Below are 23,858 nucleotides of genomic sequence, written 5' to 3'. Positions count from 1 at the left end.
TTGGAATCCTGGTCGACAGCAGCTCTCGCTTTAAAAGGCCACAGGAGACGGGCGCAGACAGGGCTGTACCCTGAGCCCGCTTGTTCTGCAAGACCCAGCAGAGATGCCATCTTCTCCGGGAAGCCTTCCTGAGCCCCCCTGGGTGAGTGCCTCTCCCTCCCTCCCCACCGCCAGGCTCGCTCAGCACTTGGCCTCCGCAGCTGTCGCTAGGACCCTTGTCTTATGCCATCAGGGCCTGCCCTCTCCCACCCAGCTACATCAGTGCTCGGGCTGGGCCCCGGCGCCTGCACATCCCAGGCCTGCTCCTCCAGCAGGCGGGAGAAGCCAGTGGACGCCTCCTGCAGGGATACAGTGGCAGACCTCTCACCTGGCTGTGTGGTTTGCTCTCTGTGCCTCCTGGGCCCTGTTTTTTTTTTTTTTTAACATCTTTATTGGGGTATAATTGCTTTACAATGGTGTGTTAGTTTCTGCCCCATAACAAAGTGAATCAGTTATACATATACATATGTTCCCATATGTCTTCCCTCTTGCATCTCCCTCCCTCCCACCCTCCCTATCCCACCCCTCCAGGCTGCCACAAAGCACCGAGCCAATATCCCTGTGCCATGCGGCTGCTGCTCCTGGGCCCTGTTTGGAGGCCTCATTCTCTGATGCCTTCCCTCTTCACTTGGCGCTTCACTATTCTCTTGCTCCATTGCTTGGGGCAGAGACTTTGGAGGAAAAACACAGCCCCACATTGAGCTTTTCCTTCCTTCCAGGGCTGGTGCGGCCTTGGGCCAGGCCCGGCCTCTTCCTCCGCATCTCCCTGCACGGCCCACATCCCTCCCTGTCTCCTTGGTGGCCCCTGTCCCTGAGCTCCCTGGGCTCCGGGGTTCTGCCCAAGTGCCCTGCCTGGCCCCTTCTCCGAGCACACATTCCTGCAACCCCGTGACCACAACTGGGGACATTACACATTCCTGGCCTGGCAGCCAGTGATGTAAAAAAGAACAGAATGTCCCCAGGGCCCCGCCCAGCCCCCAGCTCCACCTGGGCCCCTCCCTGGGCTGGACAAGGTAGGGGTGCTGGTGAGGAGTCATGAGGGAAGAGGCTGGACCAGCTCGGACAGGGAGAAGGGTGCTCTGTGCCTGGTGCCAGGTGGGGCCGCGAGGTGTTCCCACCTCAGTGAGCGGGGAGGGAGGTTGCAGACACGCCTTCTCCTTCCTCTCCAAGGCCTGGGGGTGAGGCTGATGCAGGGGTGCCTCTGGAGGGATTCCCCAGGGAGGGGCCCTGGCTCCTGGGAGCCCGCACAGGGGGGCCTTCCTGCGCTCCTTCAGGGGAGGGGCTGCTTTTGGGGCCAGCTCCCTCCTCCTCACCCCCCTTCTCTGCCTCTCCTCCCTCCCGGTCCTTCACCCTCTCCTGGTCCATCCACCTCCCTTCTCCTGCCTTCCCTGGTCTCCTGGTCTCCCCACCTTAGTCTCACTCGTCCTAACTTGTCCTTTTTCCCATGCTTTGCCCTCCTGGCTTTGCGTTCAGGGTCCTTCTCCTGGTTCAAGACCTCTGACCCTCCCCTGCCGTTCTGTCTCCTGGTCCCCCTGCCGGCCAGCTCCCCGCCAGTCCGAGGCCCTGACTCTTCTCCCCGCCACCTCTCGCCTTCCCCGTCCCTGTGCGCCTGTTGCCTGCCCTCAGGCACCCTCCTCCCACCGAGGAGCTCTCAGCTCTGACTCCTCCTCTGCCCCTCCCCCTGCCCGGCTCACCTTTAATTGAGATGCTAATGAGGCTTCTGTCGCTTCCATACCTGGCGGGCGGGCAGGCTGCACCTGTCAGGTGAGGGGGAGGAGAGGCCGGGCTGCCAGATCCAGCTGGAAAGGAACCAGTCCCAGTCCAGCCACAACCCGGGAGTGGGGAACCGGAGGCCACCCAGACCCCTTGGAGCCCTGCAGTCCTCGGGGCCGAGGTCAGGGCCAGAGACCGGAGGGAGCGGGGCGGGGGGAAAAGGAAGAGGGGCAGGATCAGAGAGGCGGGCGCGCGGAGAGGAGACAGGCAAAGCAAGGGAGCCCAGAGACACCCAAAGAGAAGCAGGAGGCAGAGACGGGGACAGAGACGGAGAGAAGCTAAGACACAGATCCCTGAGGAAGAAGACCAAAGAAAGGGATTGACTCAGCAGGGCAGAGACCGCAGTGGAGACAGAAGGGGAGATTCTAGGACAGAAACCAAAAGGTGGCCTTATCAGGGAAGCAGGGAGGTCACTCTTCTCGCCCCGACTGCTGCAGGTCAGCTGGCTCCCGGGGAGGGGGGCGGGCAAGAGAGGGAGAAGGTGGGCTGAGGGTGGGCTGAGGGCATGGCCCCGAGATGACGATGGAGGCACCCAGAGCCCAGGACTCAGTCCTGCCCCTCGTCCTCCCCGACCCACCCAAGGGCTCATGAAGGGAGACAAGCATGAGGAGCCTGAGCCGGGCCCCGAACCTGCGGCGCCCCCGCCGTCCACGGACGAGGAGGAGCCCCTGCTGGAGTTCCACCACTCCTACCGGGAGCTCTTCCAGTTCTTCTGCAACAACACCACCATCCACGGCGCGATCCGCCTGGTGTGCTCGCAGCACAACCGCATGAAGACGGCCTTCTGGGCTGTGCTCTGGCTCTGCACCTTCGGCATGATGTACTGGCAGTTCGGCCTGCTCTTCGGAGAGTACTTCAGCTACCCCGTCAGCCTCAACATCAACCTCAACTCGGAGAAGCTCGTCTTCCCCGCCGTCACCGTCTGCACCCTCAATCCCTACAGGTCGGTCTCCTTCCGCCGCTTCCCCGAGCCTGGGAGGGGGCTCCAGAGGGTACAGGGGTGCCCACCGGGCAGGCAGATGCTCAGACCCAGAGGTAGGAGACGACACTCCTGTCCCGAGGCAGACCTCCCTTTGGGCAGGATAGGGAGCCCCCGACCTGATGGGCTGGCCTTCGCTCTGCCCAGTGACGCCTTCCTAGTGCCCGGGGCTTCTCCAGAGCAGGCTTGGGGCACCGGCAGCTCGCTCCTCCAGCCCTTCCTCCTCCCGCAAGCGGGACGGAGCGCTGATGAGGTCAAGATGCTGGGAACTCCAGAAGGGCAGGGTAGGGGTCAGCCCCCCCTCCGCGTCCGGCGATGAATCGGACGGAGGCTCTGCGGTGGGGCCACGGCAGGGGCGGTGGCGTGAGCGGTGACAGCTGGCAGGGGCCTGGCCCTGGTACGGTGGTCCTGGTTGAGCAGGGGCGTTTGTTCTGGAGAAAGCAAAGTGGCGGCTGGTGGCAAAGCATTCTGTGAGCCGGAGGTGGGGGGCGTGGAGAGCCACAGAGCCAGGAGAACAGGACAGCCCCGGTCAGGCTGTTCCCGCAGAGGCTCAGGTGACCCTGCTGGGCTCTACAGTCCACCTGCCCAGGTGACTGACTCTTACGTACTTGGGTGTGTCCTGAAGTTTTGGGTTTCATCACTGTTCTTTGCCAATTTTCGGTCCGGGAGCCGGAGGGTGTGGAGGTGACCATAGAGAAGACAGGAGGGCAGGGCTGGGTGTTTACACACACCCACATTTTCTGTGTGTTCACTCAGTCCTGCCACACCTTGGGACACCCGAGGCAGGCCAGACACAGGGCTAGGCACCCGGCAAATGGGTTCACCAATAATTCCTGAAGTTGTTGCCGAGGGCCAGGTACTCTGCTAGGTATTTGAAAGATAGGATGGAAGAGACAGGCATATAAACCAATAACTCCAGCTCACTGTGATAGGTACAATAAAAATTGTGAGGTATAGTCTCTGTCTTCAAGGAGTGTAGGATTTACGAGCGCACGTGTGTGTGATCGCAGGAGTGTGTGTGTGAGCACACAAACGGGGTGTGCGTGCGACTGCGGGTGACTGGGATTGGTCACACATTGGGGGTGGCATATTCTGTTGTGTCCGAAGGTGTGTCATGAACTAATAAGGGTTGGGACCTCCTGTCCTACAGAGAAACATTGCCGGGCCATTTCATTGATTAACCCCCTTATAAGGTCCAGGGTAAGAGGCCAGTTACCAAGAAGCTGCCTCACGCACCAGACACAGCTAAGTACCCCACAGGCATCTCCTTTAATTCTCCCAACCATCCTACGAGGCGGGTACTATTATCATCCGTGTTTTACACTTGAGGAAACTGAGGCAAAGAGAGATAAGGCACAAGGTCACAGAGACAGTGACTCCGCTGTGACTCACCCTGTTTGCCTGATCACAAATCACAAACCCCGCCCCTTCTTAACACCCAAGATGTGAACGTGGAATAAATGGAATCTCCGCTCAGAAGTTTACATCTCCTTTCTGAGCTTGTTTTATTTGCCTTCTCAGCCTTCTTTCTCCTCCCCTGCTCCCTGTGACTTTGCTTCTCCTCTTCCCAACCTCGTGCTCCTCTGCCCTAAACTTTCCCTCCTCTTCCCACACCCTCATCCCCTGGGGCAGTGGCGGAGGGGAGGGAGGGGAGGGCAGGCAGGCCTGAGGACTAGGCTTTCAATAAAATACTTGTGGTTGAAAGATGTGGGTGAGAGATGGACAGGGCGGGGGTGAGTCTGTTGAGGCCTGCGTATTTTCCAAGGCTCTGCAGGGAGCAAGGCCCTGAACAGTAGTGGAAAAAGCCCCCAGGGAATGAAAACCAGAGCCCCAGCCTCTGAGGCCTGCAGGCTGGGAGGCAGGTGTCCACACAGGAACAAAGTCCCTCCTGCATGACTTAGTGGGGAGGGAACACAGCACCCTGGAAGGGAGGGGAGTCAGGAGAGCCTCCTCAAAGCCGGGCAAGGGTATTGAACGTCTACTACATGCTTGATCCTGCCCTGGGTGCTTTATAAGCGCTACCTCATTTAATCCTGACAAGTCCATGGAGATGGGCATTATTATTTCCATTTTTGCAGATGTGGAAGTGCAGGTGAAGTAACTGAGCAGGGTCAAACAGCAAATAATAAAAAAATGAACAACGATAATGGCTAACACATGCAGTACTTAACACAGTACTTCATAGTACAAACAAATGAAAATTTTCTATTAATTAAATGATTTAATCTTCACAGGAGACCTCTAATGTAGATACCAGTATTACTCCCATTTTACAGCTGAGGAAACTGAGGCCCAGAGAGGTTATGTAACTTGCCCAAGTTCACACAGGGAACCGGTGGTAAAACTGAGATTCAAAAATCCGCCCCCCCTCCCTCCCCCCACATAGGAGCCAGTGCATCCTAGGTCAGCAGCTGAGTCACAGACCAAGTGTGTTTGATCTCAAAGCTCTTTCTCCCATTGCACTTTAAGGGGGGGCCAGGTAAAGGCATCCAGGGTTGGGGGGCTGGTGGGAGTCTGTGGGGAAGAGCAGCAGGAGTCCGGAGGGAGGAGGGAGGAGGGAAGGATCCAGGCTATTGGTTCCTGCTCGAGGAGAGAGGCAGGGAAGGGTGGACAGGTTGATGCAGCCCGGTGGGGGTGGGTGGTAGCCTGAGTGTGACCCACGCTGCTGGCTGGCATGGGTACTAGAGGCAGAGGCAAGATGGGTGACTTGGACAGGGGAAGCAGGGAGGAGGTGGAAATCGTGACCAGATGCCCACCTGCAGGCAGCTGGGCGTGGCTAGCAGAGGGGGAGGAAGAAGGGGGAGCGTGGTTCTGAGCTGTTCTATAACTGCCAGAAAAGGGGACAAGGCTGAAGACCTTCATGCTAAGCAAGGAGGTGCTGAGAATGCAATGTGAAAGGTCAGCTACAGCAATCCCCTCCTTTCTGGTTAACAAAGGGCTTTCTTCACCCCAGAGACAGGGCCAGACATATCCACATCAAAGCCCAAGAACTTATTTTTCATCCAGTCCTCGGAGGGATTGAGGCCGATTCTAAGGAAGAGCTTGGCATTCTTAGACAGCAAAGAAGGTCATGGAATCTTCCTTCCTGGAGATGGCAGAGCAGGGGGCATGGCGGTGAGGAGTAGGGCAGTGCCCCAAAGAGCTGCATTGAGGCCGGGGAAGGCTCTGAGCCGACCCTGCACTCCCACAGGATCTGGAAGGCAGGCTCTGCATTGGCAGGCCTGGCAGGGACAGAAAGCCCAGACTCTTAGACCTGACACTCTCCCAACCCCCTCCCAGGGATGGACTCCTTCACGTCAGGAACCTTACTACCTCTGTAGCAGCTGTTGCTGGAAAGTTCTTCCCTAGGTAAAGCTGCAGCTTACCTCACCGTCACTTCTACCCTCCGGTCCTGGTTCTGTCTCTTTGGAGAAACTCTAAAGACATCTTCTTCTTTGCCCGATGGGCCATCAGTTCAGGTGCGCCTGACTGTGCCACACTTTGCCAAGTCCACTATCGCGATCTGATCCTCATCACAAGCTTGCTGGGTAAGGAGGGGACTATCAGCTCAGAGTCAGAGGAGAAGACGGAGGCTCTGAGGCCCTAAAGGCTTTGCAAAGGTCACCCAGCTGCTAGGTGGACGAGCCAGAAATGGAATCTGGTCTCAGGCTCCACGTTTGTTAAGACCACAAAGTCACAGGGCAGGCGAGTGGCAGGCAGTGCTCCTGTCTCCTCAGCCTTCTCTGCTTCAACAACAGGTTACTATTATCGTTCGCATTAAAGAACAGTCATGACGATAATAACAACAGCGGCAGTTATACAGTAGCCACTCGGCCGGGCATTTTCCTCAGTACTTTTGATATATTAACTCATTTAATCCTTACCAGCACACCGTGCAGCAGGTGCTCCCATTTTACAGCTGATGAAACAGAATCCCAGAGAAGATAAAGTAACTTCTCCAAGGCCAACCATCTAGAAAGTGGCGAGGCTAGGAAATGAGCGTGGAAAGCTGATTAGATCTCACTTCCAGTAACGTTTCCTTCTACTGCTGTTCTTTTAATGACCAGCAACAAACAAATCTCAGAATGTCAAACACACACCTTCCACCTGAGCTACATTTTCTCCTGGGAGAGGATGAGGGATAGCCGGCTAGGCTTTTATGAGGGAGGTAGTGGAGGAGGACTGAGGACTTGGACTAGGCAGTGACTGCACACTAGGACCTCCCGGGACTCTTGTAAAAACTACCTTGTTTGGGCCCCACCCGATCCCACCAAATCTGACTCTGGTGATTGAAGCCCTGCACTGATGGTTCACTTTTTCTTTAATTGAGGCAAATTTACATACAGTAAAATGCACAAATCTTAGGTGCTCTTTGAGGCTTGGCGATCAAGATGTTGAACATTTCCATTAGCTGGTGACCCTTTGTAGTCAATTCCTTTCCCTCTCCCACTGTCATCTTCTGACTTCTGTCACCATCCATTATTTTTTTCTGTTCTTAGACTTCATATAAATGGACTCACACACTATGAATTTTCTTGTATGTGTGTCTAGCTTATTTTGCTCGGCTTCATGTTTCTGAAATCCTTTCATGTGGTTTTCTGTTTGTTTGTTTGTTTGTTTGTTTTCTGTATCAGTCCCTTTTTACTGCTGAGCAGTGGTGATGGACATGTGGGTTCTTTCAAGCTTTTTGCCTATTATGAATAAAGCTGCTATGAACATTCACATACAAGTCTTTATGTGTTCATTGCTCTTGGGCAAATAGCTAGAAGTGGAATTGGGTGAAATATACAGAGGGTTATAAGGTAGATGTAGATTTAACTTTAACTACCAAACTGTCCTCCAGACTGGTGGTACCATTTTAAACTCCCACCAGCAGCAATTCCAGATGCTCCACATTCTCATCAACACTTGAGGTTGTCAGTGTCTTACTTTTAGCCTAATGGATGTTAAATGGTACCTCATTATGGATTTCATTTGCATTTACTTGAAGACTAATTATCTCGAGCACCTTTTCATGTGTTTAGTGACCATTTGTATATTTTGGGGGTTCATTTTTAAAACAATTTGTCTTTTTCTTGTTGATTCATAAGAAGTTTTTATATCTCAGGATTTCTTCTTTAAGTATATTTTTTTAAATATTTATTTATTTGGTTGCACCGGGTCTTAGTTGCGGCATGTGGGCTCCTTAGTTGTGGCATACATGTGGGATCTAGTTCCCTGACCAGGGATGGAATCCAGGCCTGATGCATTGGGAGTGAGGAGTCCTATCCACTGTGCCACCAGGGAAGTCCCTAGATATTCTTTATTCCAAGGAATTTTGCCCACCCCAAGGACATGAAGATCTCTTCTATATTTTCTTCTATAGTCTTTATGGTTCTGAATTTTTTGTTTAGGTCTATGATTCAGCTTGACTTAATTTTTGTATATGGACTAAGGTAGAGGTTGAGGTTCTTTGTTTTTTCTTTCTTTCTTTTTTTTCATACACTATCCAGTTGTTCCAGCACCACCTATTTTTAAAAAAATTATTTTCGCCATTGAGTTGAACTGGCGCTTTGGTCAAAAATCAGTTGACCATATATCTGTGATTATATTTCTGGACTCTATTCTGTGCCATTGATCTTTCGTTTATCCTTACATTAGCACTACACTGTTTTGATTACCGTGGCTTTATAGTCTTAAACTCAGGTAGAGTAAGTCCTCTAACTTGGCTCTTCTTTTCCAAAATCGTTTTGGTCATTCTAGGGTCTTTGCATTTCCATATCAATCTTAGAATCAGCCTGTGAATTTCTTCCAAAATGTCCACTGAAATTTTGATAGACACTTGAGTTGAATCTAGAGAGCAATCTGGGAGACCTCATGAGTTTCTTTTTCTTCTTCTTTTTTTTTTTAATATTTACTTATTTATTTATTTTTGGCTGTGTTGGGTCTTTGTTGCCGCGCGGGCTTTCTCTAGTTGTGTTGTGTGGCGGCTACTCTTCGTTGGGGTGTGTGGGTTTCTCATTGCTGTGGCTTCTCTTGTTGCGGAGCACAGCCTCTAGGCACGCAGGCTTCAGTAGTTGTGGCACCTGGGCCCAGTAGTTGTGGCTTGCAGGCTCTAGAGCGTGGGCTCAGTATTTGTGGCGCACGGGCTTAGCTGCTCCGTGGCACGTGGGATCTTCTCGGACCAGGGCTCAAACCCATGTCCCCTGCATTGACAGGCGGATTCTTAACCACTGAGCCACCAGGGAAGTCCCCCTCATGAGTTTCTGATCCATGAACATCTGCAACCCCTTTTATTTTGGTCTTGGTGGTTTGTTTCAGCAGGATTTTCGGTGTACAGGTCTTGCACTTCTTTCATTAGATTTATCCAGTGTTTGATGTTGTTTATGCTGTTTAATATGGTGTTGTATTTGATTTCGTTTTCCAAATATTTGTTGCTAGTTTGTAGAAATACAATTAGTTTTTGTACATTGGCTTTGTGTCTTGCAACCTCGTTTAATTTCTAGGTGTTCTAGGTGTTTGTTTTGTTTTGGTAGATTCTATCCCTAAGGACCTGCTACTCTGGACTTTCGTGATGCAGAATATAGGCCCTGTACTGAGAAGAAGGAATGTGAGGATTTATACTGGACGGTGCTTAACTCACAGTGTTTGGGCCCCACCCGAAACTCATTAAAACGGAGTCTCCTCTGGTGTATGGTAGGCGGGAGGGGGCGCGGCGTATGCAGCATTGGCATTGGCATTTTTTAAGTTCTTTGGAAGATTCTAGAAGTGCAGTTGAGAACCCTAGACTTAGAAAGTGTCAGATGGCAGACGGACCCAAAAGCCACCCTCGCCGGGGCGGGAAGGGGCGGGGGAATGGGGCGGGATGGCGCGCGCATCGCGGGTCCCTGGAGTGTCTGGGTCCAGCCCGTCCACGCCCCCCTCCCGCCCTGGGAAGGGTCAGACAAGTTCCGGGTTCCCTTCCAGGCCAGGGCTAGGTGGGAGGAGAGCGCCTCCCGCCTCTCCCTCACGATAAACACGCGGCAGTAAATGCCGTCACCGCCGGAGCTCACTGTCGCCTCCTATTATTCCGCGGACACACCTGTCTGCACGCCCCCTCGCCCCCGAGGTAGCCTGGGAGACCCCAGAACTATTCCCCGCAGGCTTCTCCGGGATGAACCGACCTCTCCGGTTACAGACAGGGAAACTGAGGCCCAGGGGCGCCGGGGATTGTCGCGAGGCCGCCGCCTCCTGGTCCGACCCTTTGCCATTGCCCCTCCCAGGTACACGGAAATGAAAAAGGACCTGGAGGAGCTGGACCGCATCACAGAGCAGACGCTCTTCGACCTGTACAAGTACAACTCCTCCAACACCCTCGTGGCCCACGCCCGCGGCCGCCGCGACCTGCGGGAGTCCCTGCCGCACCCCCTGCAGCGCCTGCCGGTCCCGGCTCCGCCCCACGCCGCCAGCAGAGTCCGCCGATCCGACTCCAGCCTGAGGGACAATAACCCGCAGGTGAACAGGAAGGACTGGAAGATCGGCTTCCAACTGGTAAGGCCCCGCCCCCTCGCCCCGCCCCTCTGGTGCGGCCAGAGCCCGGGACTCCGCTCCGCTCCCTTTTCCTACCCACCTCTGCTGCCAGTGATACGAGGCGGACCCAGTCCGCTGGCTGGCAAAATGAATAAGTTAAATACTTAAATACGGTTTGAAAAATAAAATTAAATGGCATCTCTCTGGGCTCCAGCTTGTGGAGGCTCCTCGCTGGGGGCCTCTGTGGGAGCGTTTATGGGGTGGGAAGTCAGATCTACTGTGGAAAAGGCGCTTTCTGAATTCCAATCCCCCCCCAGTGGGACTCAGTTGGGACCCTCCAGTGTGATGGGGCACTGGGGCTCCGCCGGCCTAAGACGGAGAATAGGGAGACAGTAACAAGGAAACTTTAAAAATAAATGGGAGAGAAGCAGAGAGAAGAAAGAGAGGCCCCTTTAGTGAGAGCGGAGCATGGTACCCGGAGACCGGGGTTCCAGTCCCCGCTCTGGTGCTGGGACGAACCACTTGATTCCTCAGTCTTCCCATCTGTGAAATGGGGAGAAGAATCCTTGCTCCACCCTCCTCGGACTGCATAAATGACCCTGAGGTGTGTGCAGCTCCCGGTCTCCTCCATTAATCCCCTGCTCTCCGGGTCCGCTCTTCTCGGGGCTTCTGTTTCTTCCCACTCCTGGCTCCCCACCCCTGTCTATCCGTCTTCAGGACCCCAGACTATCCATTCCTTGACCTTGGCCCCCGTCCTGCTTACCCTTGCTGCTGGTCCTCTGACTCTCTGGTCTCTGTGTCTAGTGCAACCAGAACAACTCGGACTGCTTCTACCGGACGTACTCATCAGGGGTGGATGCAGTGAGGGAGTGGTACCGCTTCCACTACATCAACATTCTGTCCAGACGTCAGGACACTCCATTGCTGGAGGAGGAAGCGCTGGGCAAATTCATCTTCGCCTGCCGCTTCAACCAGGTCTCCTGCAATGAGGCGTGAGTCTGTCCCTGAGGCCTGGCTTCGTGCTCCCCATGGGGTCTCCTTCCCTGCGCCAGCCTGAGGCCCAGCATGGCCAGCACCCCGGAATGCTGGTTGACTAAATAAATGCTTGCGGGTGGGGAGGGGGGAGAAGCATTGACTTCAGGTCCAAACCTCTGCCCCAGGAATTGTCCTGCAGGATTTCTGCTGCTCCCTGCAGGGCTGGGTCTGAGTGAAGCAGCCTCAAATGGATGCCCTGGGAAGGCTGGGGTTGAGGTCTGGCTTTGAGAAACCAAGGGCTGGAAGCATGGTTCTCCATTTTTCTAAGGCCTCTTTCTCACTAGCATCAAACTCCAGAGTGCCTGGAAGGTCATCTGGTCCCCTGCCCCGCCTGCTCAGATGACGCGGCAGTAGTGGTATAGTGGATACATCATGGACTGAGTCAGAGTCTAACCCTCAGTTCCTGCTCTGGCTCTGTTTCTTCCAGGCCAGGTGACATTGAGCATTTCACATCACTCTTCGGAGCCTACTTCTTTGTAACGTGGGGGAAGTGAGATTCATTCAATGTTCATTGAACAAATATTTTTGACTGTCTGGGCTGTGCGCCCGTCACTGTTGTAGACATTTGGGATACATCAAAGAAGAAGAAGAAAAATCCTTGTCCTTTTGGCACTTTTTCTTTCTTTTTCTTCTTTTTTCTTTCTTTCTTTTTTTGGCCACACCGTGCGGCATGCTGGATCTTAGTTCACTGACCAAGGATTGAACCCACGCCCCCCGCAGTGGAAGTTCAGGGTCTTAACCGCTAGACGCCCAGGGAAGTCCCTTGGCACTTTTTCTCAAGTGATGAAGATGATAATAACATCTATCTCCAAGTGCAAGAGACGACGAGTTGAGAGCACTTTACACACTGCAGTGGCTGGTGGGTCTCATTACTCCTGTGAAATGATACTCACACAGATGAAGTGACTTGCCCTAGGCCACCAGGCCAGCCCGAGCCAAGGGTCCTCCCCACTCTACTGCAATGCCCGCCAGGCATTCTTTCAGTCACATCTCCTGTCATAATGTCCTTGCAAAGAGGTCATGGCAGCTGCCAGCTCTCTGAGGGCTGGGAGAGGCTAGGGGTAAAGGGAGGTCCCCTTCTGTAGTCTCTGGCCCCTCCTACCCCCACCTTCCCCTCCCTATTCCTCGGTGTTCAGGCACCATCTCCCTGCCTCTGCCTGGCTGAGGAAGGGTGTTGACGCAGCGTCTCCACTCTACAGGGACCCCCTGCCCTTTTCTGTCACTAGGGCCACGTGTCACCTGGTTCTGCCGCCACCCCTCACCTGGAACACACACTCTGCCCAGCGCACACCTTTATTCCTGTCTCTTGTTCCTGTGTTTGTTTGAGGACAGAAGCTGCCACTGGGGAAGTGAGACCAGCACCTGAGCCTGGGTCAGCCCACACCTGCCACCGACTTGCTCTGTCACCCTCTCACTTTGCCTGCCCCAGGCTGCTGCCTCCCCATCAATGGAAAGTCCATCGTTCATCTCAGTCTTGATGCTTAGGTCACTTCCTCAGTTCAGAGCCTCATTTATCACCGGGATTATTATAACCCTTCTAATTTGTCTCTCTGCCTCTCAATCCTCCCTTTATTCTGCGACCACAGGAAGCTTTAATACTTCAGGGTTCTGCCTGCACTTCACTGTACTTAACTATTCCAGTCAGGCCCGTTTAAAATCCTTCAGTGTCTCTCTGGCCTTCGGAATTGAGTTCAAGCGCATTATCATGGCTTTCTCAGTACTCTCCTCCCCCGTATCCAACACCCTTTCCCCTCTCTCTATAATCTTTTCTTTAATAACAGCTTTATTGAGGGACTTCTCTGGTGGTCCAGTGGGTAAGACTCCATGCGCCCAATGCAGGGGGCCCGGGTTCGATCCCTGGTTGGGGAGCTAGATCCCACATGCATGCCGCAACTAAAAGATCCTGCGAGCCGCAACTAAGACCCAGAGCAGCCTAAATAAAAAAATAAGTATAAAAAAAAAACCAGGGGCTTCCCTGGTGGCACAGTGGTTTAGCGTCCGCCTGCCGATGCAGGGGACATGGGTTTGTGCCCCGGTCCGGGAGGATCCCACATGCTGCGGAGCGGCTGGGCCCGTGAGCCATGGCCGCTGGGCCTGCGCGTCCGGAGCCTGTGCTCCGCAATGGGAGAGGCCACAGCAGTGAGAGGCCCGCGTACCGCAAAAAAACAACAACAACAAAAAACCCAGCTTTATTGAGATATAATTCACACACCACAAAATTCATCCTTTTAATGGCTACAATTCATTTGTTTTTAGTATATTCACAGAACTGTGCAACTATTACCACTGTCTAATTATAGAATATTTTCCTCACTCCCTGTTCCTTCCCCTCCTCCAAGCCTTGGCAACCACTATTCTACTTTCTGTCTCTATGGATTGCCTACTGGGGACATTACATATAAATGGAATCACACAATATGTGGTCTTCTGTGACTGGCTTCTTTCACTTAGCATCCTGTTTTCAAGGTTCATCCATGTTTCAGTGTGTATCAGTAATACATGCCTTTTTTTTTTTTTTTTGGCCACGTTGAGAGGCATGTGGGATCTTAGTTCACCAACCAGGAGTCAAACTGGTGCCCCCTGCAGTGGAAGCGCGTAGCCCTAACCACTGGACAGCCAGGGAATCCCCCCAGTTCCTGCCTTTTTTCTGACCAAATAGTTTTCCATTGTATGCAGAAGCCACATTTTGTTTACCTCTTCAGTGGATGGACGTTTGGGTTGCTTTCACTTTTTGGCTATTATGAATAATGCTGCTATGAGCATTCTTGTACACGTTTTTGTATGGATGTATATTTTCATTTCTCTTAGGAGATACCTAGGAGTGGAATTACTGGGTCACATAGTAATTTTATATTTAACATTTAGAGGAATTGCCAGACTGTTTTCCAAGTAGCTGCGCTGTTTTGCATTCTCACCAGCGGTGTGTGAGGGTTGCAAATTCTCCCCAGCCTCCCCTTGTTATATCTGTCCTTTTGACTTTAGATGTCTTAACGAATCCCTATACTCTTTTTTTAAAATTTTATTTATTTTATTTGTGGCTGCGTTGGGTCTTCGTTGCTGTGCTCAGGCTTTCTCTAGTTGTGGCGCAGGGGCTACTCTTTGTTGCGGCGCGCAGGCTTCTCATTGCGGTGGCTTCTCTTGTTGCGAAGCACGGGCTCTAGGTGCGCGAGCTTCAGTAATTGTGGCACGCAGGCTCAGTAGTTGTGGCTCGCGGGCTCTGGAGCGCACGCTCAGCAGTTGTGGCACACGGGCTTAGTTGCTCTGCCGCATGTGGGATCTTCCCGGACCAGGCCTCGAACCCGTGTCCCCTGCATTGGCAGGCGGATTCTTAACTACTGTGCCACCAGGGAAGTCCCTGAATCCCTCTACTCTTAATAGCAAATTTATATAGCTCTTACTGAGCGCTAAGCACCGTTCTGAGTGTAATTTAATCCTCCCAGTATCCCTACTAAGTAAGTAGTATGATTATCGCCATTTTATCGATGAGGAAACTGCAGCACAAAGAGATCAAGTACCTGGGCTGGTCCTCCAGCTAACACTGGTTAGAGCTAGGATTCAAGTACAAGCTGTTTTGTTCTGGAGCGCGTGCTCTTCACCGTCACGTTATACTGCTGCTCATATACATATTCTCATAATGTGTTTACTGTGTTTCTCTTTGTATGTGTTTTTACCCCGTGTGTATGTAATGTGGACATAAATGGCGTTGTGTTATGTATCTCATGTCACTTTTTATTTTGTAAACTAAGCTCTGTGAGTTTAAGAATGATCCATGGTGCTGTGTCTACGCTGTTGATTCCACCTGCTGCAAACAGCCCGTGGTGTGCCTCTGCCACACCGTCCCTGTCCCTCTCCTCTGAGCAGGGCTCACAGGCCTTGCAGGACTGGCCGCTTCTTTCTTCCTCCCTCCCTGAGGGAAGCCTTTGTTCTGGAAATGCTGACTTCCTAGCCCTTCCCAGAATGTGCACCAGTACTCCACACCCCTGCGCCTTTGCTCTTCAAGGCCGATGGAGCATTCCAGATCGTCTAGTTCCATCTCCTCCTTTTACAGATGAGGAGAGTAAGCTTAGGGAAAAATGGCTGCTCAAGGCCGTGCAGCCAGCGCCCCGCTCCTGACCTCCGTCCAGCCTTCTTTCCTCTCCCACTTCTCTTCCTTCCTCCTCTGCCTCTCTTGGCCCAAAGCCTCGGCCCCCTCTTCTCCCTGCTCCCCTCACTGGCTCCCGGAGGGCAGGGCAGTTAGAACACAGACCCCCTCTGTTCCCGTGTGGGCTCTAGCTGCAGCCCCGCACAGCCTCCCTGTTGGGGGACCTGTGATTTGCTGTCAAATCGTGTTCCTATTGCAACACAAATCTGTGATTCCTTTCTCTCTGTTCCCAAACTTATCCCAGCCCAGCTTTGGACCTACCAGTGGGAGGCATGCTGACGTGAGCGGCCCCGTTCCTGCCCTCGCATCTGACCTTCCTCCTTGAAGCTTTGTGCTCACTGGTCTCGCCCTCTTCCCCCCGGACCCCCCTTCCCTTCCGTTCATTTGTCAGCTAGTTGTTAATGATCTCCTGTATCTCCAGTGTGCCAGGAACCACACCATTACCCTAGAGATGATTCGGACATGAATGAGATGTGGCTCCTGTCCTCAAGGAGATTATAAACCAAATGGGGAACTAAGAGTTAGACATGCGAGAAGCTAGGGATGCTGCAGGAGTTCATAATGCAGCACAGTGACGGGAGGGTCACAAGGCCAGTGAGGTCAGTTGGCCTCACCGTAGGGTGGAAGGGAAGGAGCCTGGGTAGAAGGAGCCTGGGCTAGAAGATAACTGATCTGGGTTGGTGTCCCATCTCATCCTTGCTGCTTGTGTGACCTTGGGCAGCTACTTGATCTCTCCGAGCCCGTGCTCCCTCTTCCGTGAAGTAGGGATGATGCCCAGTGGAGTGACTGAGGGCTTGTGGGCAAGGCTCCCAGCACTGTGTTGGCACATAGTAGGTGATCAGGAAACAAAGGGCTCTGAAAGTCTTCCTCTCCCTGACCCCCTGCACTTTCCCCTCTGACCCCCCTCTCTCTCTCCTGCCTAGGAATTACTCCCACTTCCACCACCCGATGTATGGGAACTGCTACACTTTCAACAACAAGAACAACTCCAACCTCTGGATGTCCTTCATGCCTGGGGTCAACAACGGTGCGCCATCCCTGACCTCGGCCCCAGCCCCTCCTCCGCGCTGTGCACCCACATTTACCCACCTTGAGCCCGTGTCCTAGTGATGCTTGGGGCCTCACTGCAGCATGCCCATCTGTATCCTGGAAAAATCCTCTTTGTATTTTCTCCCCTGTGGGCATCACGTGGTGCATTCCAGGTGTGGTAGGAATCCTGTCCCAGTCCTGCCTTCCGCTGCCCCTCACCCCAACCCCGAATCCAGCTCAGGGGTTGCCAAACCCATTTGCAGGTCTTCCTGAACTTGCTGCCCTGGGAGGCTTAGAGACGAGGCAGGGTGGGCGGGTGGGTTTCCACCCCCAGATGCTTCTCCCGGACCCCCCTCACTCTGTTCCCTCTGCACCCCCAGGTCTGTCCCTGACGCTGCGGACGGAGCAGAATGACTTCATCCCTCTGCTGTCCACGGTGACCGGGGCCAGGGTGATGGTGCACGGGCAGGATGAGCCTGCCTTTATGGATGATGGAGGCTTTAACCTGCGGCCTGGTATGGAGACCTCCATCAGCATGAGTAAGGCAAGGAGGCTGACTGGGAGGCCTGGGAAGAGAGCCTCAGATGAAGGGCGGGGAGACGGCCTGGGGGGTGACAGCCAGAGGACCGAAAGAGGTCGTGCAGGGGGAGCCTCGAGCGCGTGGAGGTCTTCAGGAGCAGAAATCAGGGGTGAGGGCCCCGGCCGAGTGGGTGTTAGGAAGTAGGGATCTGGAGGGGTGAAGCTCGGGCGAGAGCACCGAGAAGGGGTGCGGGGCATGCTTGGGGTTCCAGGGGATGCTCCGGGCCCAGTGTCCTTGGAAGTAGTCCCGGGCGTGTGTTTTGAAATGGTGAGGCAGATAGGAGAGGAGGTAAGGTAGGACATACAGCCTGGGACTGAGGGAAGACAGAGGCCAGGAAGAGGCCTTGACAACCAGAGGTCTGACCTCTGACCTCTGACTTCTCCATGTCTCTGCATTCGCAGGAAGCCGTGGACAGACTTGGGGGTGACTATGGCGACTGCACCAAGAATGGCAGCGATGTCCCAGTGGAGAACCTTTATGGTACCAAGTACACACAGCAGGTGAGGCTCAGCCTGTTTCTATGGCGACCATCTCCCAGCCCTGCAGTGCAGGTCAGCCAAAGCCACAGGGTGTGTGTGATGGGTGATGGGGACGGGTGGAGAGAGGGATGGAGGCGCATTGCGGGGACTGGTTTGTGCTCCCCTCCCCTGCCGTTTGGAGCTGCGTCGGGGAGGGCAGTCCTGACCCCCTCCGCCTTCATTCTCCCCTCCTGCAGGTGTGTATCCATTCCTGCTTCCAGGTGAACATGATCAGGGAGTGTGGCTGTGCCTACATCTTCTACCCGCAGCCCAGGGGTGTGGAGTTCTGTGACTACAGGAAGCATAATTCCTGGGGTGAGACTGCGGGAGGCCCAGCCCCACACCCCACTTGAGCCCAGGACAATCCCAGGAGCCCTGCACCCTCAGTGCCCTGGCTGTGGCTTCTGGCTCCCACGGTCTCTGGCAGGTTCTCCTGCCGACTCTTGTGTTCCGGCCCTTAGATGCTACCCCTCTCTGTTTTCCTCTCACTCTCTGTGTCTCTCCTCTATCTCTGTTCCTCCCTCACAGTTTCTCTCTCTCTCTGTTTTGGCTTCTGTGTGTTTATAATGGGATGGCCCCATTTAAAAATAACTCGCAGCAAAAAGGAAGGAAGAGCCATGAAGCAGATCTCCCCCGGGTTCTGCGCTCTGACTGTAGCTTCCCGGCTCACTCCCCAGGGCGCCAGCCAGGCCGGTGCTGGGCACTGGCACTGGGGGCAGGAGGAAAATACTAGACGTTATATGCATCTGCCTCATTCCCTAACATCTTCCATTTTATGTATGTTTTATAATGTACATAATGTATCAGTGCAATAGGAGTGGGTATGTCATTTAGAAACCCAATACATAGATTGGAATGGCTTACGGAGGAATGTTTTACCTAGAATCTGGAGGGCACTAGATTCTCCTCCTGACCCTGGTCTAGGAGCCGACCAATCCCTTTTCCTTTTTTCTACAGCTGAGTTATTCAGCAGGGAAGCTGTGCTTAGAGAGAAAGAAAATCCCCAAGAGACTGGAAGGTAGAGGGCAGGCGTCCCTGTGCACATGCCCTTACCTGGCACAGCTGACCCCTCCAAGGGGACATGGCAGGGGCACAGCAGACCCTAGAGTTGCGTGCTGCTTCTGTCTTGGCTCTGCTGTGTTCATCTTTCTGCCTACTTCCTTTCCTGGCTCTGCTGCACTCAGCTTTCCCCCTGCCTGTGCTCTGCAGTCGGCCTTCCGGCCTTCCGATTCCTGGCCCTCTGGCCTTAGAGCATCACAGCGCATCAGAGCTGGAGGGAAGCTCAGAGGGCGTCTGGCCTGACGGGCTTCTTTCTCAGATGAACAAGCTGAGGTTCCCGAGGGAAGACGCAATGTCCCAGGACACGCAGAGCAGGGACTCTGCCCACTGCTCCCCCGACCCCCAAACAGTGATTGCTAAGTGGTTGTGAATTTGAAAAAGATCTTCGAGAGAAAAATAACATTGCTGTTTGCTGAGAAGCTGTGAGGATGAGGGAGAGGAGCTTGGCTGAAAACACAGTCTGTTGAGTTTCCTGAGGACGGCTTACTCCCAGAGAAAAGGGCCTAGCTGTTTCCCACTCTTCCTAATTAAAGATTAATTATGTAATTAATAATATAAACCCTGGTAGGCAGAGAGATTTGGGTCAGAAATGAAGAAGGACTTCTGGACGGGTGACTAAAAGTAGCAAGAATGACAAAATAACCTTACTTAGAACTTGGGAAATAGGGGTGAAGGGCGAATTCATGGTCCCATTACTTTTTTTTCTTGGTAACAGCTTTATTGAGGTAATTCATTTCCCGGATAACTCGCCCAGTGAAAGTGTACAGTGGAACTTTAGTGTACTTTCGGTTTTTAGCACAGTCACAGAGCTGTGCGTCAATCATCACAATCAATTTAGAACCTTTTCGTCACTCCAGAAAGAAGCTATGTACCCATTAGCCCTCTCCATCTCCCCTTTCCCTGCGACCACAGGCTCTCTCCCTGCCCCTACCATCCCATGCCCCTCATAACCACTAATCTCCTTTCTATCTACCATAAGATTTACCTGTGTTGGACATTTCTTATATCACAATATGTGATCCTTTGTGATTGGCTTATTTTCATTAGCATAATGTTTTCAAGGTTCATCCACTTTGTAGCACACATCAGTACTTCATTCCTTTTTATGGCTGAATAATATTCACTGTATGGATGGACCACATCTTGTTCATCCAGTCATCAGTTGATGGACCTTTGGGTTGTTTCCATTTTTTGGCTTTTGTGAATAATGCTGCTCTGAACATTTGTGTACAAGTTTTGTGTTGAGTTTTCAATTCTCTTGGGTGTGGAATTGCTGGTGCATAGAGAAGTTCTATGTTTAACCTTTTGAGGAACCGCCAGACTGTTTTCCACGACGGTGGTACCATTTTACATTCCCAGCAGTGATGAGTTCCAGTTTCTCCACATCCTCACCAACACTTGTTATTGTCTTTTTCCATTATAGCCATCCTAGCGGGTGTGAAGGGGTATCTCGCTGTGTCTCATTATTCTTACACTAAAATTGTTCCCATTTCCTTCTTTGACTTTTAAATGTTTGTCCATATCCTGTGCATCTTCACAGAGGTGTACCCTGGTTGATTTTATTTTTTATTGGACTTAGCTTAATTTCTTCAACATTTTCTGGTGCTGCCACTCGGGCGGCATCACCGTAACGCTACGTAATACTCTTGTGAAGTGGGCGCCAGGGATCTTGGGAGACCTCTTGGGTGTGGGGTGGAGAAGGCTGAGGGGGCCTAGGGAAATGAGCACGTCTCTGCACCCACAGGCTACTGCTACTATAAGCTCCAGGACGCCTTCTCCTCAGACCGCCTGGGCTGTTTCACCAAGTGCCGGAAGCCATGCAAGTGAGCATCCCCCCACCCCCCCGGAGCGCAGGTTGGGCAGCTGGCTGCTTGGCTGGGTAGAATACGGGGTCCTCAGCCCAGCTTTGAGTGGGAGAGCCTCACCCCCCATCACTGAGCACCTTCTCCGTCCCCAGTATGACCACCTACAAGCTCTCTGCCGGTTACTCACGATGGCCCTCGGTGACATCCCAGGTAAAGTGTGTGTGTGTGTAACATTGTGGTCTTCTGGGCATATACTTATGGTTGTGTATGACCCCACCCCATCCCTGTAAGCCTGAAGACTCTGGGGTGACCCCATTGACACCCCAATCCTTTCCCAGGACTGGGTCTTCCAGATGCTGTCCCTACAGAACAATTACACCGTCAAGAACAAGAGGTCAGTCCTACCCTGGTTCCGGCCCCGGGAAAGGAATCTTTTGGAGGGAAAACAGACCTGGGAAGAGGGGTCATTGATACGGTTGATTGGGGGAGGGTGTTTCCGAGCGGCAGAGAAGTTAACCCTCTGCCATTTCTTCCCACCCTCTCCCCAACGCCAAAGAGATGGGGTTGCCAAACTCAACATCTTCTTCAAGGAGCTGAACTACAAAACCAACTCTGAGTCTCCCTCTGTCACGGTGCGTCCTGCCTCACTGAGGCTGGAGTTCTCGTGGGGATCTTAGCGGGGTGGCTGTCCGTAAAGACAAGGGATGGCCTCTGTGGGCCAGAGGGTTTGGGCCTCGAAGGTGGAAAGGGGATAGGGCAAGGGTGAGGATTGGAAGGTTGGCAGGAGGATGCTCGCTGGGGGTGAAGTCTCCGGGGCAGGGCGTGACGGACGATGGGGAGAAGGCCCCTGAGGCAGGTCTGGGTTTCAGCCGTCCGCGTCGTGGCCTGGTTCTCAGCTTTCCCTGGACGGAACCAACCAGTGGCCGTGTGCTCCCAGGGGAGGGGAGCAGAGGCCAGGGGCCCCGGGACCAGGAGAGGCTGAGCGGGCTGGCCGAGGTCCTACGGGCAGGAGGGCAGGGTTCCTCTGCTGAGTGGTCAGTGTGCCTCTCCCCCTTACAGATGGTCACCCTCCTGTCCAACCTGGGTAGCCAGTGGAGCCTGTGGTTCGGCTCCTCCGTGCTGTCTGTGGTGGAGGTGGCCGAGCTCATCTTTGACCTCCTGGCCATCACATTCCTCATGCTGCTCCGGAGGTTCCAAAGTCAATACTGGTCTCCAGGCCGAGGGGGCAGGGGTGCCCAGGAGGTGGCCTCCACTCCGGCTTCCTCCCTCCCCTCCCGTTTCTGCCCCCACCCCGCGTCTCCATCCTCATCCCTGGGGGGCCCTGCCACCTCCCTGGCCTTGTCAGCCCCTCCACCTGCCTATGCCACCCTGGGCCCCCGCCTGGCTCCATCAGGCTCCATGGAGGCCAGCTCGTCTGCCCACACTCCGGGGGAGCCCTGAGAGGGAAGGGCGGTGTCCCCTCCCCACGGCAGGCACTTCCCTCGGTGGGCGGGGACCAGCCTTGGCAGGATTAGAGAATGTTTGGGGCTGCCTCTCAGAGCTGCCCAGCTGCCTGTGCTGTGGGGCAGGGAAGCAGGCTGGATAGGGGGCTGAGGAAATTGTCTGGAGAACCATGGCCAGCATGGCCTCGGTTCCTGCCCTGTACCCGCTGGTCCTGCCTCAAGAACACTCCGGTTTCCCCACCCGAGTGCAGACAAGTCCTCTTTTCCCTTGGATCAGCCAAGCCAAACTTGGATCTTTGACAAAGAACTTTCCTTGGAAACAACTGACCACCAGAACAAAACACAAACAAGGGCACACAAAGCCATGCACGGTTTCCTCCTCAAAGATGACCGGATTCAGCCCCAGAATGGCCCTCCACACTGCTTTCCAGGGACACAGACATTTGCTCCTCTTCTTGAACTTGGGTGGGGAACCCCACCCAAAAGCCCCCTTGGTTGGTTGCTAGGCAATTCCCTTTCCCTGACTCTCAGGGCAGGGGCTGGAACAGCTCAGTGTGGTAAAGACTTGGCCATTCCCAGTCGGAGTCCCAGGACTCTTCCAGCCTCACGACCCCATGCCCCCACGGAGCCACACCCCAGCGCCTCTGCCCTGCATCCCAGTCCTTTGGAACTCTGTGTATCTGCTCAAGCTATTTCCTTAGCCTGGAAGCTTCTCCCACCATCTGCTGGAGAACTCCTATGCATCCTTTAAACTCCAGCTCAGATACCATTACTTCTGTGCAGGCTTCTGCCCCGTCTCGTCTTGCCCAGGCGTGACCACTTCCCTATCCTGTGGACTCCCACAGCACACCAGGACATCCATGGAACTGCAGATGTTGCATTTTACTTCCTGTTTGTTTGTGTCTGCGTCCCCAGCTAGGCTGAGCTCGTTGTGGTCAGGATTGAGTCTTGTTCATTTATGGATCCTCAGGGTCTAGCCCAGTATCCTGCTTGGAGCAAGTAGGCAGGTACTTAATAAATGTTGTTGCATAAAGAATGTCTGGGGTGCTGGATGGGGGCACCATGAAAGGGTCAGGGAGTGGATGCAAGTCCTGGGTCACTGTCCAAGCACCTGGGAGGTCCCGGCTTGGGGGAAGGGACAGTCTCCCGTACCCCTGGCTGCACTGCGGAAATGACCATTCTTCAGGGGCCTTAGGAGAGACAAAGTATCTTGTTAGTTCCTCCGTGGGCATTGCCGAGCATCTGCTATGTGCCCATCACCATGTTCAGGTGGGAGGTGAAGACAGGTGCCCTTCCGTCAGGAGACCTGTGCAGTTCCTGGGACGATGTGCCCCTGTCCGCGGCCTGAACCTCCTTTCCTTCCCAACCTTGGTTACCACCACGTGCAATCCTCTGCATTCGCTGAGTACCACTCACCACGCAGCTGCAGCATCCTCGCCTGCCTGCCTCCCCAGCAGCTGCCCCGCTCGTGGTGGAGGAGTATGGGAAACGGGCCAGGTTCCTAGGAACCTCAAAGCCTGTGCATTCTCACTCTCACGTCATCACAGAGAGAGCGGCATTGGGAATCTTGCCAGCTTTTATTTATTTTTATTATTATTATTATTTTTTGCGGTACGCGGGCCTCTCACCGCTGTGGCCTCTCCCGCTGTGGAGCAGAGGCTCCGGACGCGCAGGCCCAGCGGCCATGGCTCACGGGCCCAGCCGCTCCGCGGCATGTGGGATCCTCCCAGACCGGGGCACGAACCCGTGTCCCCTGCATCGGCAGGCGGACTCTCAACCACTGCGCCACCAGGGAAGCCCCAGCTTTTATTTTAACAAAGGATAATTGAGGGATGTCTGAATCGAACCCGGGTTTCCAGACCCCCCAGTTCCTTCCCCCATTCCAGCATCAGACCTGGAACTCAGAAGTCAGCCTTCCTCATCCTCTTTGGGACCACCTCCCCTGCTGCCTTGGTCTTACTCCCCTCAATTGTAATCTCCCCGCCCTGAGG

At 53.8% G+C, this 23,858-nt stretch overlaps 1 protein-coding gene across 2 annotated transcripts; it reads left to right on the top strand.

The window, feature by feature from the left end:
- Positions 1 to 1,765: 1,765 nt before the first annotated feature.
- Positions 1,766 to 22,903, top strand: SCNN1A (sodium channel epithelial 1 subunit alpha). Of its 2 annotated transcripts, none has more exons than XM_030761856.2 (12): positions 1,766 to 2,755; positions 10,012 to 10,279; positions 11,063 to 11,250; positions 16,358 to 16,461; positions 16,844 to 17,007; positions 17,445 to 17,543; positions 17,759 to 17,876; positions 20,365 to 20,443; positions 20,578 to 20,635; positions 20,764 to 20,819; positions 20,982 to 21,057; positions 21,485 to 22,903. In XM_030761856.2, exons 1-12 carry the CDS (start codon positions 2,400 to 2,402, stop codon positions 21,863 to 21,865), a joined length of 1,947 nt encoding a protein of 648 aa, XP_030617716.1. In that variant the 5' UTR covers positions 1,766 to 2,399; the 3' UTR covers positions 21,866 to 22,903. The 2 variants fall into 2 exon arrangements, with proteins under 2 accessions (XP_030617716.1, XP_089776317.1); XM_089920191.1 differs by lacking the exon at positions 1,766 to 2,755 and adding an exon at positions 9,256 to 9,359.
- The last annotated feature ends 955 nt before the right edge of the window (positions 22,904 to 23,858 follow it).

This window comes from Delphinapterus leucas, chromosome 11 (assembly GCF_059928025.1).
Source record: "Delphinapterus leucas isolate spDelLeu-1000000601 "Yukka" chromosome 11, BTC_Dleu_Yukka2, whole genome shotgun sequence".
Taxonomy (NCBI): Eukaryota; Metazoa; Chordata; class Mammalia; order Artiodactyla; family Monodontidae; genus Delphinapterus; species Delphinapterus leucas.
The sequence above is the reverse complement of the archived record's forward strand: the minus strand, read 5'-3'. Positions and strand labels throughout refer to the sequence as shown.